Genomic DNA, 17,482 nt, shown 5'->3' with positions numbered 1-17,482 from the left:
TGTAGTTGTACAATGATCATCACAATCCAATTTTATAGGATTTCCATCCCACACCCTCAGCACATCCCCCCACCACCCCAAACTGTCTCCTTTGGAAACCGTAAGTTTATCAAAGTCTGTGAGTCAGTATCTGTTCTTCAAAGAAGTTCATTGTGTCTTTTTTCAGATTTCACATGTCAGTGATAGGATTTGATGTTGGTGTCTCATTGAATGGGTGACTTCACTTAGCATGATAATTTCTAGGTCAATCCATGTGGCTAAAAATGCCAGTATTTTGTTCCTTTTAATGGCCGAGTAATATTCCATTGTGTATATGTACCACATCTTCTTGATTCACTCCTCTGTTGATGGACATTTAGGTTGTTTCCATGTCTTGGCTATTGCAAATAGGGCTGCAGTGAACATTGGAGTACATGTATCTTTGCGAGTCATGACTTTCTCTGGATAGATGCCCAGGAGTGGGATTGCTGGACCAACTGGTAGTTCTATTTTTAGTTTTCTGAGGAGTTGCCATACTGTTTTATGCTTTCCTTTGTGATGTAAAAGCTTGTATGTTTTGAAAATTACTTATTTTTTATTTTATTTTATTTTTTGTGGCCACACTTGGTGCATTTGGAAGTTTCCAGGCCAGGGATTGAATCTGAGCCACAACTGAGGCCTATGCTGGATCCTTTTAACCTGCTGTGCTGGGACAGGGGTCAAACCTGTGCCTCGCCTGTGACCCAAGCTGTTGCAGTAGGATTCTTAACCTTCTGGGCCACAGTGGGAACTCCAGAAGAGCTTATAAGTTTGATTAGGTCCCATTTGTTTGTTTTTGTTTTTATATCCTTTGCCTTGGGAGACTTACCTAAGAAAACATTGGTTGGATATATGTCAGAGAATGTTTTGCCTATGTTTTCTTCTAGGAGTTTTATAATGTCATGTCTAAAAGTCTTTAATCCATTTTGAGTTTATTTTTGTGTACCATGTGAGAATGTATTCTAATTTCATCTACATGTGGCTATCCAGCTTTCCTAACACCACTTCCTAAAGAGACTGTCTTTCTCCTTTGTATTTTCTTGACTGCTTTTGTTGAAGACTAACTGTAGGTTTATTTCTGGGCTCTTTATTTCTTTTTTTTTTTTTTTTGTCTTTTGTCTTTTGTTGTTGCTATTTCTTGGGCCGCTCCCGCGGCATATGGAGGTTCCCAGGCCAGGGGTCCAATCGGAGCTGTAGCCACCGGCCTACGCCAGAGCCACAGCAACGCGGGATCCGAGCCGCGTCTGCAACCTACACCACAGCTCACGGCAACGCCGGATCGTTACCCCACTGAGCAAGGGCAGGGACCGAACCTGCAACCTCATGGTTCCTAGTCGGATTCGTTAACCACTGCGCCACGACGGGAACTCCTGGGCTCTTTATTTCTGTTTCATTGATCGATAGTCTGTTTCTGTGCCATTACCTTGTTGCTTTGATTACTGAAGCTTTACAGTATTGTCTGAAGTCTGGGAGCGTTACACCTCCAGCTTTGTTGCTTTTCCTCAGGATTGCTTCGCCAATTCTGGGTCTTTAATGGTTCCATATAAATTTTAGGGTTCTTCTAGTTCTGGGAAAACCTCATGATCTTTGTCTTTTAATTGGTGCATTTAGACTGTTGACATTCCAAATGATTATTATTGGATAATAATATCTACCATATTTATTACAGTTTTTCTTTTGCTCTGGTTCTTTGTTCCTATATTTGTTTTCCAGTCTTTTCCTGGCTTTTTGGTTTTAGTTTAGCATTTTATATGTGTTGTTTTTCTCTTCTTTCTTAGCCTGTGGTTACACTTTTTTTTTTTTAAAGTGGTTGCTCTGTGGTTTGAGTATACATTTTTACAACTTTACAACGTTTCCTGCTTTTTGTATCATTGCTGTCATTCATTTCACATACACGTATAAATACTAAACAGGAGAAAGGACTTACACAGTACCTGTGAAGCAGTACAGTGTTATCCGAAAGTGGACTTGGGTAAGTTGAAAAATGTGTATTCAAACCATAGAACAACCACTTAAAAAAAAAGCATAAGAGCAAAAGAAAAATTCCCATTATGTGTCTATTAACACCTGTTGTAGTTGCCCACAGTCCTTGGATATTTTGTTCTTTTCAGTCTTTGTTTTCTTTGCTTTTCAGTTTTGGAGGTTTCTGTTGATATCCTTAAGCTCACAGATTGTTTCCTTAGCTGTATCCCTTCTAACTAATAGGCTTATCAAAGACATTCTTAATTCATTACCATGTTTTTGATCTTTAGCATCTCTTTTCGTTCTTATAGGATTTTCATTTCTCTGCTTACGTTGCACATCTGTTCTTGAAAAGGCGGCTGTGCTCATCACTGTACTACCAATGCTGCGATCTGTTTTTGCATGTTGTCTACTTTGTACATTAGAACCCTTAGCATATTAATCATAGTTTTTAATTCCCAATCTGGTATTTCATCATCATGGTATGATAATTTTGATGATTATCTGTCTTCAGATTGTATTTTTTTGCCTTTTAGTATGCTTTGTAATTTTTTCTTGATAATTCGACATTATATATTAGGTAAAAGGAAGTGCCGTAAATAGGCCTTTAAAAATGTGATTGTAGGAGTTCCCATCATGGCACAGCAGAAATGAATCTGACTGGGAACCATGAGGTTGCCAGTTTGATCCCTGGCTTCTCTCAGTGGGTTAAGGATTTGATGTTGCTGTGGCTGTGGTGTAGGCCGGCAGCTGTAGCTCCGATTGGACCGCTAGCCTGGGAACCTCCATATGCCCCAGGTGTAGCACTAAAAAAAAAAGACAAAAGACAAAAGACAAAAAAAAGTGGTAGTAAAGTATACGCATGAGGGAAAGGGAAGCATTCTTTAGTCTTGCTAAGTCTCAGTTTTTTAGTGAGCCCGTACCAGAGCCACAGCAACACGGGATCCGAGCCGCGTCTGCAACCTACACCACAGCTCACGGCAACGCCGGATCGTTAACCCACTGAGCAAGGGCAGGGACCGAACCCGCAACCTCATGGTTCCTAGTCGGATTCGTTAACCACTGCGCCACGACGGGAACTCCGCTTTCTTTAACTTAATATTTGGATGATAAATTGTTGTAAATGCAACCTTAGGTGTGGTCTGGAGGAGAAAGAATTGTGAGAAAGAATACACTACCTTGATATTGATTGTCATTAGGTTTCATAATTGTGACTTGCCAAGGAAACATACTACTCCCAACTGGATCTGCAGAACATTGTACTGGAGGGTCACTGGCCAAATCACTAAGTTCCTTATTAATTTGCGTCAGTGCCATAGTCTGTGCTTTTCATCTGGCTCCTCACTATCTTGGTGTGTGCTCACAGGTCTGGCCAAAAGCTCTTGATTATCTGGGATGCTGGGAAGGATTGTCTCTTTGTTTCACACTGGCTCTGCCAGACACAGGTGCCGAGGGCCAGGGCCTCCTCCCCATGCAGTAGTGCCCTACTGAGAATTTACTTTTAAAATTACTTTGGAGGCTAGGGTAAGATGGAGTTTTTAGCTGAAAGGGTCACATGTATTCCTTTGTTATAGACAGTAGGTTTTGGTGTTACATATGGTGTTAATGAGCTTCTGATTTTAATGGGTCAAGCAGATGGTTTAGATTTATGAGTCCATGGGTATCTGTTACTGAAGGGGAAAAAACACCTTAAAGTGCATTCTGCGGGAGTTCCTGTTGTGGTGCAGTGGAAACGAATCCGACTAGGAACCATGAGGTTGTAGGTTCGATCCCTGGCCTCTCTTAGTTGGTAAAGGATCCGGCATTGCCGTGACCTGTGGTGTAGGTTACAGACATGGCTCAGATTTGGCGTTGCTGTGGCTCTGGTGTAGGACGGCAACAGCTCTGATTTGATCCCTATCCTGGGAACCTCCATATGCCCTGGGTGCGGCCCTAAAAAGACAAAAGACTAAATAAATAAATAAAGTGCATTCTCCAGGAAATGGCATTATCTTCATGCCTGAAAATAATGTTTAGCTTGTGCAAACCTTATCTCCAAGTACTTGACTTGGGAGCTGGGATTATTTTGAGTCAAGGGTTGGCCAAATGTAGCTTCCAGTCTGTTTTTGTATTTTTATAAGAATATGTGACAGAGACCATAAGACACTTGGAAAAGCCTGAAATATTACTTTGCCTATTTATAGAAAAAGTTTGCAAACCTCCAATTGATTGATTTTTTACCATGCCCTTAGCACATGGAAGTTCCCAGGCCAGGAACCCACGCCCAGCAGTGACCCAAGCTGCTGCAGTGACAATGCCAAATTCTTAACCCACTACACCATAAGAGAACTCCTAACTTCTTTTTTTTTTTTTTTTTTGTCTTTTTGCCATTTCTTGGGCTGCTCCCGCGGCATATGGAGGTTCCCGGGCTAGGGGTCGAATCGGAGCTGTAGCTGCCAGCCTACGCCAGAGCCACAGCAACGCAGGATCCGAGCCGCGTCTGCGACCTACACCACAGCTCACAGCAACGCCGGATCGTTAACCCACTGAGCAAGGGCAGGGATCGGACCCGCAACCTCATGGTTCCTAGTCAGATTCGCTAACCACTGCGCCACGACGGGAACTCCCTAACTTCTGATTTATGAAGTCTTATTAAAAAATTACATACGAGGGAGTTCCCGTCGTGGCGCAGTGGTTAACGAATCCGACTAGGAACCATGAGGTTGCGGGTCCGATCCCTGCCCTTGCTCAGTGGGTTAACGATCCGGCGTTGCTGTGAGCTGTGGTGTAGGTCGCAGACGCGGCTCGGATCCCGCGTTGCTGTGGCTCTGGCGTAGGCCAGGGGCTGCAGCTCCGATTCGACCCCTAGCTTGGGAACCTCCATATGCCGCAGGAGCGACACAAAAAATAGCAAAAAAAAAAAAAAAATTTACATATGGATTTTTTTATTCCTTGTCTCTTATCTTCTGCTTAGTCCATTGAAATGTGATTGCTTTATCATTCCATTTTGATTATCTTAGTCATGAATGAATTCTTTATTTGTAAATTGAACATTATTCTGCCTTTGTTGTTGCATATGCTATGGTTAGACTGTCTCCTATTTAATCTCTTTTTTTCCTCTTGTTCTGTAATATACTATTCACTTGATTTTCCAAACTTGATTTTTTTTTTTTTTTTTTTGTCTTTTTAGGGCCGTACCCATGGCATATGGAGGTTTTCAGGCTACGGGTCAGATGGGAGCTACAGCTGTTGGCCTGCGCCACAGCCACAGCAACACCAGATCCAAACTGAGTCTGCGACCAACACCACAGCCAGTGTGGGATCCTTAACTCACTGAGTGAGGCCGGGAATCGAACCTGCATCCTCATGGATACTAGATGGATTCGTTTCTGCTGAGCCACAACGGGAAGTCCTTCCTAACTTGATTTTTTTACTCCTTTTTCAGCCATCTTCATTACTTCCTCTTATATATTTAGCCAATTACTAAATGATAGTATTTTCCAGAATTATGTTCTTATAGTCTATCCGTGATTTTGTCCTCTGCTCTTTGTGGTACTGTTTTGAGAGCTAATAATGCCTCCATCTTAGATTGGACTAATTTCTTAGCTCCAGACCTCTAGACCTCCTGGCTCCTAGAATTCTACCTATAATGTTTCTTGATACCACCAACTCCAATTGGATTTTTTCATCTTAAGACCTGCTGTTTTGTATTAGGTATCATGGTCATTCAATATTATTTTTGCTTCCCTCCACAAATCCATTATATTCTTTTAAAGTTTAAAATTTTTAATATTATTTTTTTATGACCATACCCACAGCATGTGGAAGTTCCCAGGCCAGGGATTGAATCTGATGATAGTGTTCTTTTTTTTTTGTCTTTTTTTGCCTTTTCTAGGGCCGCTCCCAGGGCATATGGAAGTTCCCAGGCTAGAGGTCTAATCGGAGCTGTAGCTGCCAGCCTACACCACAGCTCACAGCAAAGCTGGATCCTTAACCCACTGAGCAAGGCCAGGGACTGAACCTGCAACCTCATGATTCCCAGTCGGATTTGTTAACCACTGTGCCACGACGGGAACTCTGATGATAGTGTTCTTTATTGCGCAAAAATAAAAGATTTTATTTTTGATGAAGAATGATTTTTCTAATTTTTCTTCCGTTGGCTTGTGCTTTGTGTGTCATACATCAGGAACCATTACCAAATATGAGATTATAAAGATTTTATTCCATGACTTCTATTAAGAGTATATAGTTTTAGCACATAAATTTAGGCCTTTGAACCGTTTTCAGTGTTTTTAAGTATAAGATAGGAGTCCAGTTTTCTTCTTTTTTATGGGTATGTTCAGTTTTTGCAGCAACACGTGTCCAAAGGACTCTTCGTATTAATTGGTGTTGGTACTCTGGTCAAAAATTGAGCATCCGCATGGGAGTTGATTTCTGGGATGCCTATTCTGTTCATCTTTATGTCGGGGTTTTTTTTTTTTTTTTTTTTTTTTTTTTGGTCTTTTTGCCTTTTCTTTGGGCCACTCTCACAGCATATGGAGGTTCCCAGACTAGGGGTCCAATCGGAGCTGTAGCCATCGGCCTATGCCACAGCCACAGCAATGCAGGGATCTGAGCCGTGTCTGCAACTTACACCACAGCTCACGGCAACACCGGATCCTTAACCCACTGATCGAGGCCAGGGATCGAACCTGCAACCTCATGGTTCCTAGTCGGATTCGTTAACCACTGCGCCACACGGGAACTCCTTAAATTTTTTTTTTTAAAGATGGTCACTCATGTTTATTTAAGGCATCTAAGCAAGCCCATTACTTTAATTTTAATTCATATTAAATTAGCGTAATTTTGGTCATTCCAAACTTCTTTATTCAAATAACTATTGTAGTGTAGTTATATCACAATAATACTAGTTTTTGACATCTATTGATTGCGAGTCTTGTGCCAGGTAATGTTCTTTTTTTTTTCTTTTTGTGTGTATTGTTTTTAACCTCTAATGTTACTGAGATATAATTGACAGACAGCACTGTATAAGTTGAAGGTGTGTAGCATGATTTGACTTATATACATCATGATCTAATTACCACAAATTTAATGAACATCCATTATCTTACATAGATGCAAAATATAAGAAAAAAGTTTCCCTTGTGATGAGATCTCTTAGGATTTACTAACTTTAATGTCTAACTTAGAGCAGTGATAGTTATATTAATTATATTGCATATTAGAAACCTAGTACTTACTTATAACTGGAAGTTTTATACATTTTCAGCACCTTCATCTAATTTCCCCTTCCCCCACCTCTGGTAACCACAAATTTGATCTCTTTTTCTGAGTGTGTTTGTATGTTTTGAAGTGTAATTGACTTACAACACTGTATTAGTTCTGGTGCACAGCATAGGGTGATTTGATATTTATGTACATTATGAAGTGATTACCTTAATAAGTCTAGTTACCATCTGTCAGCATACAAAGATACTGTATTATTATTGGTGGTATTTCCTGGACTGTACATTTCATCCTTGTGATTCATTTATTTTATAACTGAAAGTTTGTACATCTTAATTTCCTTCACCTGTTTCATTCCCCCCACCCTCCTGTCCTCTGGTAACTATCTCTTTGTTCTTTTTATCTGTAATTATGTTTTTGTTTTTGTTTGTTCATTTTTTTTTTTTAGACTCCATTTACCAGTGAAATTATACAATATTTGTCTTTTTTTGTCTGACTTACTTCACTTAGCACATATCCTCTAGGTCCATCCATGTTCTTGGAAATAACAGGATTTCATTCTTTTTTGTGGCTATTATTCCATCACTTTGCTATCACTTTCTCCCTCTGTCTCTCACACACACATGCGTATCATCGTTTTTTGTTTTTTGTTTTTTTTGGCTCCACATACAGCATGTGGAAGTTCCCAAGCCAGGGATCAGACCCATAGCATAGCACTGACAGTGCTGGATCCTTAACCTGCTGAGCCATCAGGGAACTCTTTCACACACATCTTTTTATTAATTTTTAAAATTAAAGTATAGTTGATTTACAGTGTTGTGCCAGTTTCTACTGTACAGCAAAGTGACCCAGTCATACATATATGTACATTCCTTTTCTCTTTTTATCTTCCATCATGTTCTATCCCAGAAAATGGATATAGCTCTATACAGTAGGACCTCATTGCCCATTCATTCTAAATGTAATAGTTTGCCTCTCCGAACCCCAAACTCCCAGTCCATCCCATCCCCTCCCCTCCACCTTGGCAACCACAAGGGAGTTCTCCATGTCTGTGAGTCTTTTTTTGTTTTGTAGATAGGTTCATTTGTGCCGTATTTTAGATTCCACATATAAATGATAGCATATGGTATTTGTCGTTCTCTTTCTGACTTCACTTAACATGAGAGTCTCTAGTTCCATCCATGTTGCTGCAAATGACATTATTTTGTTCTTTTTAATGGCTGAGTAGTATTCCATTGTGTTTATATACAACATCTTAATCCATGTCGATGGACATTTAGGTCGTTTGCGTGTTTTGGCTGTTGCGAATAGTGCTGCAGTGAACGTGCAGGTGCATGTGTCTTTTTCAAAGAAAGTTTTGGCCATGTATATGCCCAAAGAGTGGGATTGCGGGGTCATATGGTAGTTCTATATTTAGTTTTCTGAGGTACCTCCATACTATTTTCCATAGTGGTTATATCAGCTTACATTCCCACCAACAGTGTAGGAGGGTTCCCTTTTCTCCACACCCTCTCCAGCATTTGTTATTTGTAGACTTACTAAAAATAGTCATTCTGACTGGTGTGAGGTGGTACCTCATTGTAATTTTGATTTGCATTTCTCCAGTAATTAGTGACAGTGAGCATTGTTTCATTGTGCATATGGGCCATCTATGTGTCTTATGGGTGAAATGTTTGTTTAGATCACCTGCCCATTTTTCAGTTGAGTTGTTTGTTTTTTTTGTTGTTGGCTATATGAGTTGTTTGTATATTTTGGAGGTTAAGCCCTTGTTGGTTGCATAATTTGCAGAGATTTTCTCACATTCTATGGGTTGTCTTTCTGTTTTTTTTTATGGTTTGCTTTGCTATGCAAAAGCTTTTGAGTTTAATTAGCTCCCATTGGTTTATTTTTGTTTTTGTAGTTGTTATTCTAAGAGGTGGATCAAACAAGATGTTGCTCCAGTTATCATTCTGCCTATAGTTTCCTCTAGGAGTTTTATAGTATCTGGCCTTACATGTAGGTCCTTAATCCGTTTTGAGTTTATTTTTGTGTATTCATTTTGTGCATTTTGTGGGTTTGTTTGTTTGTTTTTTTTTTTGGTCTGCAGGTTCAGCATATGGAAGTTCTGGGCCAGGGATCAAATCCGAGCTATGGCTTCAACCTGTACCACAACTGTCATACACATCTTCTTTATTCATTCACCTGTTGATGGACACTTAGGTTGTTTTCATATCTTGGTTATTGTGAATAATGCTTCCATGAACATAGGGGTGCATGTGTCTTTTTGAATTAGTGTTTTTGTTTTCTTTGGAAAAAAGCCAAGAAGTGGAATTGCTTGGTGATTACTGTGGGTTCTGTCTTTAATTTTGTGAGGAACCTCTCTACTGTTTTCCTTAGTGGCTCCACCAATTTACCTATCCACCATCAGTGCCTTAGGGTACCTTTTTCTCCATATTCTTACAGTTGTTGTTATCTGTTGTCTTTTTTGGCAGTAGCCATTTTGACAGGTGTGAGTTGATTGCTCATTGTGGTTTTGATTTGCATTTCCCTGAGGATGAGTGATGTTGAGCATCTTTTCATGTTCCTGTTACCCATTTTGTATGTCTTTGGAAAAATGTCTGTTTAGGTCCTCTGCCCATTTCATAATCAGATTGCTTTTTTTGTTTGTTTTTGCTTTTTTTTTGTCTTTTTGCCATTTCTTGGGCCACTCCCACGGCATATGGAGGTTCCCAGGCTAGGGGTCCAATCGGAGCTGTAGCCTACGCCAGAGCCACAGCAACGCAGGATCCGAGCCGCGTCTGTGACCTACACCACAGCTCACGGCAACGCCGGATCATCAACCCACTGAGCAAGGGCGGGGATCGAACCCGCAACCTCATGGTTCCTAGTTGGATTTGTTAACCACTGCGCCAGAACGGGAACTCCTGCTTTTTTTTCTTGTGTTGTGTTAAATGAAATTGTATATATTGTGGATATTAACCATTGATTAGATAATTGATTACAAATGTCTTCTCTCATTTAGTAGGTGGCCTTTTCATTTTTTGATGGTTTTCTTTGCTCTGCAAAAGCTTTTTTTTTGTGGTTGCTCACTTGTCATGGGGAAGTTCCCAGTCTAAGATTTGGACCTGTTCCATATAAGTGACTTGAGCCACAGCAGTGACAACTGTTGATCACTGCTAGATCCTTTAACTGCTAGGCCACTAGGAAACTGAAAGCTTTTTCTTTAAATTGAAGTATAGTTGATTTTCAATGTCATGTTAGTTTCAAGGGTACATTACAGTGATTGATGTATTGATATATATGTGTGCATATGATCTCTATATATTTATATCTATATACATATGTGTATATTATATATATTTATTTTTGTTTTTTATTCGATTATTCTAGGAGTCAGATCCAAAAAGATACTGCTATGATTTATGACACCGTGTTCTGCCTTTGTTTTCCTCTAGAAATTTTATGGTATCTGGCCTTACATTTAGATCTTCAGTCCATTTTGAGCTTATTTTTATTTTTATTTATTTAATTAATTTTTTTTTTTTTTGGTCTTTTGTCTTTTTAGGGCTGCACCTGAAGCATATGGAGGTTCCCAGGCTAGGGGTGTAATTAGAGCTATAGCTGCTGGCCTTCGCCATAGCTGCAGCAATGCCAGATCTGTGCCAGATCTGAGCCGCATCTGTGACCTACACCACAGCAATGCCGGATCTCTAACCCACTGAGCCAGGCCAGGGATCAAACCTGTAATGGCATTGTTCCTAGTCGGATTCCTTTCTGCTGTGCCGTGATGGGAACTCCCATGTTGAGCTTGTTTTTACATATGGTGTTAGAGAACGTTGTGGTTTCATTCTTTCACATGTAGTTGTCCAGTTTTCCCAGCACCGCTTATTAAAGAGACTGTTTTTTCTCCATTGCATATTCTTGCCTCCTTTGTCATAGATAAATTGACCATAAGTGTGTGGGTGTAAAATCTTTTTTTTCAGTTTGATGTAGTCCCATTTGTCTGTTTTTGCTTTTGTTTTCCTTGGCTGAGGAGAGCCATCCAAAAAATATTGCTAAAACTGTTGTCAGAGTGTTTACTGCCTTTGTTTTTTCTTCTAGGAGTTTCACGATTTCAGGTCTTAACTTTAAGTCTTTAATCCATTTTGAATTTATGTTTGCATTTGTGTGAGAAAGTGGTCCAGTTTGATTATTTTGCATGTGTGGTTTTTCTAACACAATTTATTGAAGAGGCTTTTGTTTCCCCATTGTATATTCTTGCCTCCTGTTTTGTAGATTAAAATATGCATATAAGTGTGGATTCATTTCTAGATTCTCTATTCCGTTCTGTTGATCTATGTGACAGTTTTGTGCAAGTACAATATTGTTTTGATGACTGTAGCTTCATAGTATATTTTTAAATCAGGAGTATAATACATCCAGCTTTTGTCTTCTTACTCAAGATGGTTTTGGCTCTTTGGAGTCTTTTGGGTTTCTATACAAAAGTTTAGGGTATTCTAGTTCTGTTGAAAATGCTATTGGTATTTGAAAGGAATTGAGTTACTGAGTTGAGTCTATAGATTACCTTGGATGGTACAATCATTTTAACAATATTAATTCTTCTTCTTCTTCTTCTTCTTCTTTTTTTTTTTTTTTGCTTTTTAGAATTGCACCTGCGGCATATGGAAGTTTCCAGGCCAGGGGTTGAATTGGAGATGCTGCAGCTGCTGGCCTGTGCCACAGGAGCATGGGATCCGAGCTGCATCTGCGATCTACACCACAGCTCTTGGCAATGCCAGATCCTTAACCAACTGAGCCAGGCCATGAATTGAACCCCATCTTCATGGATACTAGTCGGGTTTGTTACCCCTGAACCACAGTGGGAACTCCAACAATACTAATTCTTCTAGTCCATGAGTACCATATGTTTTTTCATCTGTTGGTGTTGTTTTCAGTTATTTTCATTACTATCTTATAGTTTTCTGAGTCGAGGTCTTTTTCCTCCTTAGTGAGATTTATTCCTAGGTATCCATTTCCTTTTGATGCAGTTGTAGAGGGGATTGATTTCTTAGTTACTCTTTCTGATAACTTGTTAGTGTATATGCAACAGATTTCTGTATTTTAATTTTGTATCCTGCAACTTTACAAAATCGTATGTTCTAATCGGTTTTTGTGACATTTTTAGGATTTTCTATATATAGTAGTGTGTCAGCTGCAAACAGTGACAGTTTTATTTCTTCCTTTTAGATTTGGGTTTTGGGGAGCTCCTCTTGTGGCTCAGTGGTAACAGACCTGACTAGTATCCATGAGGATTCGAGTTTAATATCAGGCCTCGTTCAGTGGGTTAAGGATCCAGTGTTGCCTTGAGCAGGTGGCTTGGGATCCCATGTTGTGGCTGTGGTGTAGGTGTGCAGCTGCAGCTCTGATTTGACCCATAGCCTGGGAACTTCCATATGCTTCAGGTGTGGCCCTAAAAAGCAAAAAATAAAAATAAAAAAAAATAAATAAAATAAATTTGAATTCCTTTTATTTCTTTTTCTTGTCTGGTTTCTGGCTAGAATTTCTAATATTATGTTGAATAAAAGTGGTGACAGTGGGCATCTTGTTCCTGATTTTAGAAAACTATCATTAAGTGCGAATCTCAGTTACTTGATAGAGAATGACATTTATGTATAAATAAACAAAAACTGAGAGAACAGGGAAAGGGAAAAGAGACAGCTTGTTTCACTTTTAAAAACAGGTAAAGGGATACTGGATAGTGGTGATGGCAAAACTATCAGTTTAGTAAAAATTGAGTTATTTAAAATGAGTGGGTTTTTATTTATTTTTTGTTTTTTTATTTTTTGGCTGCACCTGTGGCATGTGGAAGTTTCCAGCAAGGGATCAAACCTGCATCACATCACTGACTCGAGCCACAGTGGTGACAATGCTGGACCCTTAATCTGTTGCACCACCAGGAAACTCCAAAATGGGTGGATTTTATGGTATATAACTTATACAGTAACACCATTAAAAAACCTAGCAAGTAAAGAAATAGCTGTTTTCTTCATTTAAGTGAATTTTTTTTTGTGGGGGAGGTCTTTTTAGGGTTGCACCTTCGGTGTATGGAAGTTCTCAGGCTAGAGGTCTAATAAGAGCTGCAGCTGCTGGCCTACACCACAGCAGTGCTGGATCCTTAACCCACTGAGTGGGGCCAGGGATCTAATCCCTGTCCTCATAGATACTGTTTGGGTCTGTTTCCCCTGAGCCGCAGTGGGAACTCCCTAACTGAATTTTTTGAAAGGTGAAGTCGTTTTAGCTTTAACATTTAAATATAGTCCATCTTGGCTTATTTTTTTGTCTGGTCTGAAGTTGGGTGTTAGGACTTATATTTTTCCATGCAGATATCTGTATGCTCTAGCGTCGTTTTGAAAAGGCTTTATTTTTACTTTCCCATTAAAATTTCTACTTTTCCAAGTGCCTTGGAAAACCAGGTGACTGTATTTATGGTTGAGACTTTTTTTGGACTAATTTTTATTCCATTTTTTTGGTCCGTTCTTTTGCCAATACTACATGGTCTTTTTAGACTCACATCTGTGGCCTATGGAAGTTGCCAGGCTATGGATTGAATCCGAGCTGTAGTTACTGGCCTAATGCCACATCAACAGCAATGCTGGATCTGAGCTGCATTTATGACCTACACCACAGCTCACAGCAGTGCTGGATCCTTAACCCACTGAGTGAGGCCAGGTATTGAACCCAAGTCCTCATGATACTAGTTGGGTTTGTTAACTGCTGAGCCATGACGGGATCTCCCCATATGGTCTTGATGACACTAGATAAAATAAATATATGAATTTGGTAGTATAAGCCTCCAGTGTCTGATAGTACATAGAAATACAGTTGGTTTTTGTTTCTGGATCTCATGACCTTGGTGAATTCACTTATTATTATGTAGTGTTTAGGATTTTTTATATACGTAATTATGTTATCTGTGGACAAAGTTAGTTTTACTTCTTCCTTTCCAGTCTTTATTACTAGTCTTTCTTTTTGTTGCCTTATCACACTATTTGGACTTCCAGTGCTATGCTGATAGTAAATTTTGAGGAATGGTCATTTGTATCTCCTGATCATAGAAAAAAATTGTTCATCCTTTCTTTTTTTCTTGTTTTTTAGGGCTACATGCAAGGCATGTGGAAGTTCCCAGATTAGGGGTCAAATCGGAGCTGAAGCTGCCAGTTTATGCCACAGCCACAGCAGTGCAGGATCTGAGCTGCATCTGCAACCTACACCACAGCTCATGGCAACCCTGGATCCCTGACTCACTGAGCAAGGACTGATTGAACTTGCATCCTCATGGATACTAGTCAGATTTATTTCTGCTGTGCCACAATGGGAATTCCTGTTCATTATTTCTTATTGGGTATTATCATTTGTTTTTTTTTTTTCGTCTTTTTGTCTTTTGTTGTTGTTGTTGTTGCTATTTCTTGGGCCGCTCCCACGGCATATGGAGGTTCCCAGGCTAGGGGTCAAATCGGAGCTGTAGCCCCCGGCCTACGCCAGAGCCACAGCAACGCGGGATCCGAGCTACGTCTGCAACCTACACCACAGCTCACAGCAACGCCGGATCGTTAACCCACTGAGCAAGGGCAGGGACCGAACCCGCAACCTCATGGTTCCTAGTCGGATTCGTTAACCACTGCGCCACGATGGGAACTCCGGGTATTATCATTTGTAATGCCCTGTATTATGTTGAGAACTTTCCTTTCAGTCCTAATTTTCTAAGTGTTGTTAACAATGAGTATTGAAATTTTTTTTTTGGTTCTGCCTGTGGCTCATGGAAGTTCTGGGCCAGGGATCAAGCCTGCGCCATAGCAGCAACCTGAGCTGCTGCAGTGATACCACCAGATTCTTAACCTGCTGTGCTACATCAGAACTCTTGAGTACTGAATTTTATCAAGTGATTTTTTTTTTTTTTTTTTTTTTTAAGTGGGTGCTCTTGTGGCATATGTAAGTTCCTGGGCCAGAGATTGAATCCAAGCCACAGCTGTGACCTACACCACTATAGCTGCAGCAACATACTGTGCCAGACCAAGGGTGGAATCCTTACCTTTGGAGGTTCCCAGGCTTGGGGTCGAATCAGAGCTGTAGCCACTGACCTACATGAGAGCCACAGCAACTCGGGTTCTGAGCCGCATCTGCAACCTACACCACAGCTCATGGTAATGCCAGATCCTTAACCCACTGAGCGAGGCCAGGGATCAAACCCACAACCTCATGATTCCTAGTCAGATTTGCTAACCACTGAGCCACAATGGGAACTCCTGCAGTTGGATTCCTAACCGACTGTGCCATAGCAGGAACTCCTGTTTATGGCAATTTTAAATTGTAATGGTCTTTTTTTTTTTTTTTTTTGTCTTTTAGGGCCACACCCGGTGCATATAGAGGTTTCCAGCCTAGGGGTCCAGTTGGAACTATAACTGCAGGTCTACGCCACAGCCACAGCAACTTGGGATCCAAGCCACATCTGTGACCTATACCACAGCTCATGGCAACGCTGGATCCTTAACCCACTGAGTGAGGCCAGAGATTGAACCTGCATCCTCATGGATCCTAGTCACGTTCACTAACCTCTGAGCCACGATGGGAACTCCAGTTTTTAATTGTAATGGACATGTGTTTATTGGCAGTTGCTGATTAGTGTGTAGATTTCTAGAGTTTGCCTTTAGGTCAGTGCCAGCTGACTTTCAAAATTGAGTTCATTTGAAGACCACTATTAGAAAAATAAGCGCTATATCTGGCTTTTTGATTTAGTGATGAGAGTTACTTGTTAAAACTTTACCCTTTATTTTATATAGTTTTTCATGAGAAATTGACGGAATATGTGAAAGTGTGATGTCGAAAAAACAGTTTTTGAGAATGTTATATTATACAGAGTATTTTTTGATGAATGGCTCTTGAAATTTGATGTGTTTTTATTTGGCTTCCAGCAATTTTTTTTTCTTTCTCCATCTTGAATCTTATTTATGGATAGTTAAGTCATTTTTAATGCTGCTTCCCCTGTTTCTCCAGTCTTGTTGCCAACAGTTTTGAAGATGGCTCCCATGTAACATCACCATTAAACCCAAATGGAAACTTCAATGTTGTCATTAAAGAAGAGCCTCTAGATGACTATGAATATGAACCTGGTGAGTGTTCAGAAGGGTCACTGTGAAACAGGAAGAGACAGATGAGGAAACAGATGTATACTCAAACAGTGATGATGATCCTATACTAGAGAAACAGCTGAAGAGGCACAATAAAGTTGATAACATAGAAGCTGACCATCTCTCTTCTAAATGGCTACCAAGTAGCCCATCAGGTGTTGCTAAAGCTAAAATGTTCAAATTAGATGCTGGAAAGATGCCAGTAGTCTATCTGGAGCCCTGTGCTGTCACCAAAAGCACAGTGAAGATTTCTGAGCTCCCTGATAACATGCTTTCCACATCTCGAAAGGATAGATCTTCTGTGTTGACAGAATTAGACTATTTGCCTACATACATTGAAAATTCTAATGAGACTGGCTTCTGCCTAGGCAAGGAATCAGAAAATGGTCTTAGAAGACATTCACCAGATCTCAGAGTGGTACAAAAATATTCCTCACTTAAAGAACCTCAATGGAAATACTCCGATACATCTGACAACACAGAAAAAATACTTGATGGTTCAAAGAGTTCAGCTGGGGACTCATTTGTAGGAAAAGAGGACTTGGGCAGAAAGAGAACAACTGTGCTTAAGATTTCAGCTGCCTCCAAGAACGCAAATGCTAATCAGAATGCCCCTCCAAATGGCCCTGGGAAAAGAGGAAGGCCACGAAAGTTGAAACTCTCCAAGGCAGGACGACCACCTAAAAACACAGGAAAATCTTTACCTTCTACAAAGAACACATCTGTGGGCCCTGGAAGTACCTTTCCAGATGTGAAACCTGATCTGGAAGATGTAGACGGTGTTCTCTTTGTTTCCTTTGAATCGAAGGTGAGACTTGATTTTCTGCTTTCTTTTTAAGGCCAAGTAGTCATCTTTGAATTGTACACTGGCTGATAACTTAGAATGTTGTTCCTGTGAATGCTGCATCCGTTACATGAGATTTTGTGTGTGAGGAAGGGAGTACCTCCAGAATATTGGGTTAATAGTCATCTCTTAAGTTTGTTTGAACAGACTTAAAAAATTGTCTGCTTTGATCTCAGTTATGATTTTTACACTGTGTTTAGCTGGAATTAAAAAAAATCTTTGGCTTTTACTGAAATTTTCATTATCATTTTATGGACTTTGAAAAGGCATAAGTACATGAAAAGTTTACTCACTCTTTAGGGACACTCCA

At 40.0% G+C, this 17,482-nt stretch overlaps 1 protein-coding gene across 1 annotated transcript in view; it reads left to right on the top strand.

The window, feature by feature from the left end:
* The window catches only part of MGA (MGA, MAX dimerization protein), a 106,790-nt gene that overhangs the window by 19,032 nt on the left and 70,276 nt on the right, over window positions 1-17,482 (top strand). The window contains 2 exon segments of the mRNA XM_021097378.1: window positions 16,195-16,325; window positions 16,328-17,136. Of these exon segments, the coding sequence (XP_020953037.1) occupies window positions 16,195-16,325; window positions 16,328-17,136 (940 nt within the window).

The sequence above is a fragment of the Sus scrofa genome, chromosome 1, assembly GCF_000003025.6.
Source record: "Sus scrofa isolate TJ Tabasco breed Duroc chromosome 1, Sscrofa11.1, whole genome shotgun sequence".
In the NCBI taxonomy this organism is placed as follows: Eukaryota; Metazoa; Chordata; class Mammalia; order Artiodactyla; family Suidae; genus Sus; species Sus scrofa.
The sequence above is the reverse complement of the archived record's forward strand: the minus strand, read 5'-3'. Positions and strand labels throughout refer to the sequence as shown.